Source organism: Sardina pilchardus, chromosome 1 (assembly GCF_963854185.1).
Source record: "Sardina pilchardus chromosome 1, fSarPil1.1, whole genome shotgun sequence".
In the NCBI taxonomy this organism is placed as follows: domain Eukaryota; kingdom Metazoa; phylum Chordata; class Actinopteri; order Clupeiformes; family Clupeidae; genus Sardina; species Sardina pilchardus.
Window position 1 is genome coordinate 44,022,442 of NC_084994.1, and position 3,894 is coordinate 44,026,335.

The 3,894-nt window shown below is 49.9% G+C and overlaps 1 protein-coding gene across 1 annotated transcript in view; it reads right to left on the bottom strand.

Annotated features, from left to right (window-relative positions):
• Positions 1-2,118: 2,118 nt before the first annotated feature.
• The window catches only part of LOC134075957 (endonuclease V-like), a 44,021-nt gene continuing 42,245 nt past the window's right edge, over positions 2,119-3,894 (bottom strand). The window contains exon 9 of the mRNA XM_062530985.1: positions 2,119-2,325. Coding sequence (XP_062386969.1) covers positions 2,239-2,325 — 87 coding nt within the window. The 3' untranslated portion in view covers positions 2,119-2,238. The remainder of the gene's footprint in view (positions 2,326-3,894) is intronic.

Below are 3,894 nucleotides of genomic sequence, written 5' to 3' on the forward strand. Positions count from 1 at the left end.
GATGCTCCATAACCATTAGTCACACCAAATCAGTCTTCATTAGTTGACTTTTTTCATGCCTTTCTCTCTCTCTCTCTCTCTTTCTTTCTCTCTCTCGCTCTCTCTTTCTGCTAGTGTGAAGAGTGTGGCTGTAGATGCAAAGATAGATCGCGGCCAAAGGCAGTAGAGACGGTAGATAATATACTTTGTAGTGATTTGTGCGGCGAGAGTGCTGCTGAAGAAAAAGACTCAACAAAAAACACACACACACACACACACACATACACAGAGAGTGAGAGAGAGAGAGAAGTGAAGAGAGAGAGAGAAAGGAATAGAGAGTGTGAGAGAGAAGTGAAGAGAGAGAGAGAGAGTGTGAGAGAGAAGTGAAGGAAGAGAGAGAGAGTGAGAGAAGTGAAGAGGGAGGCAGGGCGAGGGAGAATATTTGCTGCATTGGCAGGGAGAGGGGGTGGTAGAGGACACCCATCTCTGTGGAGGGACGCAGGCGTTATGCAACTGAACCCGGGGAAGGTGCGCAGACGTCTGCTCCGCCTACCTCGGAGGGGGGCGGGGCTGCACTCAGAGGGGAGGTGAGGGAGCTGCAGGGAGCCGGAGCGCCAGAGACACAGAGAGAGATCTCTACACGGGGCAGGAGATAGCGCACAACACAGAGAGAGATCTCTACACGGGGCAGGAGATAGCGCACAACACAGAGAGAGATCTCTACACGGGGCAGGAGAGAGCGCACAACATATGCTACTGCTATTACAGCCACACTATACACCTGTGAATAGACAAACAAACACACACACACGTACGCACAGAGACAGACACACACACACACACACACCAAAGAGACACACACACACACACACACACACACACACGCACACACACATGCTCACACACACACACACACACACCAAAGACACACACACACACACACACACACACACACACACACACACACACACACACACACACACACACAGACAGACAGACACACACACACAGTCTGTTCCCCCATCCCTTGACATCAGCTCCTCTCCAAGGGACTGATGGAGCCCCCTCCCCCTCCTCCCTCCCCCCCTCCTCCCTCTGCTGGGCTGAGTTCCCACTGACGTCTCCACACCCGCGACCTGCGCTGGCCGCCCACGGCTCCATGATGACCCTGCAGGGCCCTGCGTCGGAAACGTCGGAAACCTGCCCGGTCAGTGCCCTGCCCACCCCAGCGCCCTTCCTGTTCCCACACGGAGGCTGCCAGCCTGGTGCCCAGAGCCACGGCGCTGGCATGGCCGCGGTCATGCCACACACCAACGCCACCAGACGGCAGAGCATACGTCCAAACAGGAAGTGAGGTTTAGCTTCGCCAGGCTGGAGTAAAAATAGCGCTCAGGGACAAATATAGTAGGCGACCCTTGAGTGTGTGCGGATGTGTGTGTGAGTGTGTACACGTAGATGGGTTTGCAGGCCTGAATATTTTACGTGTGTAAATACGCACGTAGATGGAATCGCATGTCTGGCTATTATTTCCATCAGATATTTTCAACAAATTATTTTTTGGTCTGGTGACCCCAAGAGCTCACTCCACAATGCCCTTTTCCACATTTCAGATCTGTGATCACAAAACTTCCTGTGTCAATTTGTACCTGCTTTAAGTAATGTCTTTATTATCATCACTATTTTATTATTACTATTATTGTTGTTGCTGTTGTGTTGTTATTATTTTTATTATTAATATTTTATGTATTTTATTTTTTCCCTTCCTCCTCTATAATGTAATGTATGCTATCTTATTATTATCTTATTTTAACATCTCTTGTTCCTTCATTGTTTCTGTAATCTCGGGCTTTATTGAAAATGAGGGCTACCCTCAATGACTCTCCGAGAATAAATAAAGGTTGAGTGAACATTTGGTAAATGCTGTGCATGTGTTGTTACAGTGATGAAGATGTGTTCTGAGTAGGCTTGTGTTTTGTCTTTTAGCGTTTGTTTTCTTTAGCTGTGTTAGTCTTTAGTTCTCAGGGCCACTGGAGTTTAGAAATTGTACCAGCACAAATTAAAACAACACTGCACCTGCATGTACACAAAATAAAGATATTACTACATAAACATTCGTATAAAATATGTTTTTAATAAATTCTGGTGCTCACATCGTATATATATTTATATAAAACAATTCTATACTGTTCATGTGATTGTAGAGGTGGTGAAATTACTGTCCATGTGGACTATCACTCACACACACACACACACACACAATCACAGTTGGCACGGTGTACAGACTGCTCCACTGGGCCTCGTGTTGCTGTCGATGGTCTCTTTGGCGGATTCCTCTCCCAAGGTCACCTGTAGGACACACACACACACACACACAAACATGGAATAAGCAGAGTGGTGAGAGCAGAAGGCCTGCACATGACACACACACACACACACACACAGAGACACACACACACACATGGCGCACATATATGCCAGGGCTGACTGATCTCAGCACAGTCGATTAGGTGTTGGAAAAGCAGAGAGCTGCAGTGCGGTGTGTTTTGGTACTTAACCCATGGCGCCTGGTCCAGGGCAGATTTAGTGGCCCCTTGGCTACTGTGGCGGTGGGTCAGCCCTGCAGCCCTGCAGCCCCCTGGCCACCGGGAAATGACCCTAAATCAGCTGTGACACACCAATGAGCCATTTTCTTGCTCTTTCTCCTCCTCTCTCTCTCTCTCTTTATCCCCTCACCTCTCCCTTTCTTTCACTCCCTCCTTCTCTCTCTCTCTTTTTCTTCTCACCTCTCCCTCCTCTCTCTCTCTCTTCCGCTTTCATGCCTCACGATGCAGTACTGGTCAGCACACACAGAGAGAGAGAGAGAGAGCAAGAGAGAGAGAGAGAGAGAGAGAGAGAGAAAAGAGAGAGACAGAGAGAAACACAAATGCACAGGGGAGGGGAGAGCATTTAAACAGCCCGTGGACAGCAGCAGACCCCCAGTGGAAATGAATGTGCGGTAACAAATGCCCACCGCCGGCACCTGGGAAATGTTGGGGAAATCAGAGACCTGCGTCTCTCTCTCTCTCTCTCTCTCTGTGTGTGCATGCGCGAGGCCTTTTGATTTGTGCTCAATTGCTCGCGACGACATTTTCCCCCCGCGCTGCCATTAGGCTGTAATCTACGGGCCAGACGGAAGGCAGCTCGGCTCAGTGCGGCCAGCTGAATGCGCATTACTGCCGCTGCCCATTAGACTCCCACTCCCAACGCCACGGGAGGAGAGGGGGGGTCAAAGTGCTGATTGAACGATAGCAGCCCACAGCGGGATGGAGGTGTGTGTGTGTGTGTGTGTGCGTGTGTGTGTGTGTGTCCGATGTGTGAATGGAGTGAATGGCGAGCTGACCCGGGTCAGGTGTTGATGGAGGGAAAGGACTGCGAGCTGTAGTTCACCCCAGCAGGTGAAGCGATGGTGGCTATTAGCGCTGGCGACACGCCGGGTGGTAAATGCTTCCTCCCACATTAGCCATTAGCTATTAGCCATCAGCAGTTAGGGGGCGGAAGCTATCGAAGCGCTGGCGGCGGCTAACGACGCTAGCCAGAGTCGCGAGCGCCATTCGGGCGGAGTGCTCTTTCAGACAGTACAGAGCTGGACAGTGCCAAGAAAAACTGTTATCAACCACTACGAGAGCCAAGAGGGACTCTGGCTAATTTAACAGCGTTCAGATACCTGTCTACGCCTGTTGAGGGCAAATAGAGAAGACACAAGACAGGGTATACTCATTGATTGGTAATGTCTGCATTGAGCATTTAAGGGAGATCAATGTCTGGACCCATGGTGGAGTATCCGTGTGGTCTTCAATGATCCTCAATGAAGTGCACCACTTAGCATGAAGGGTGTCAACATGCCATGCTGTACAAAATGAACTTGATCACACGAGC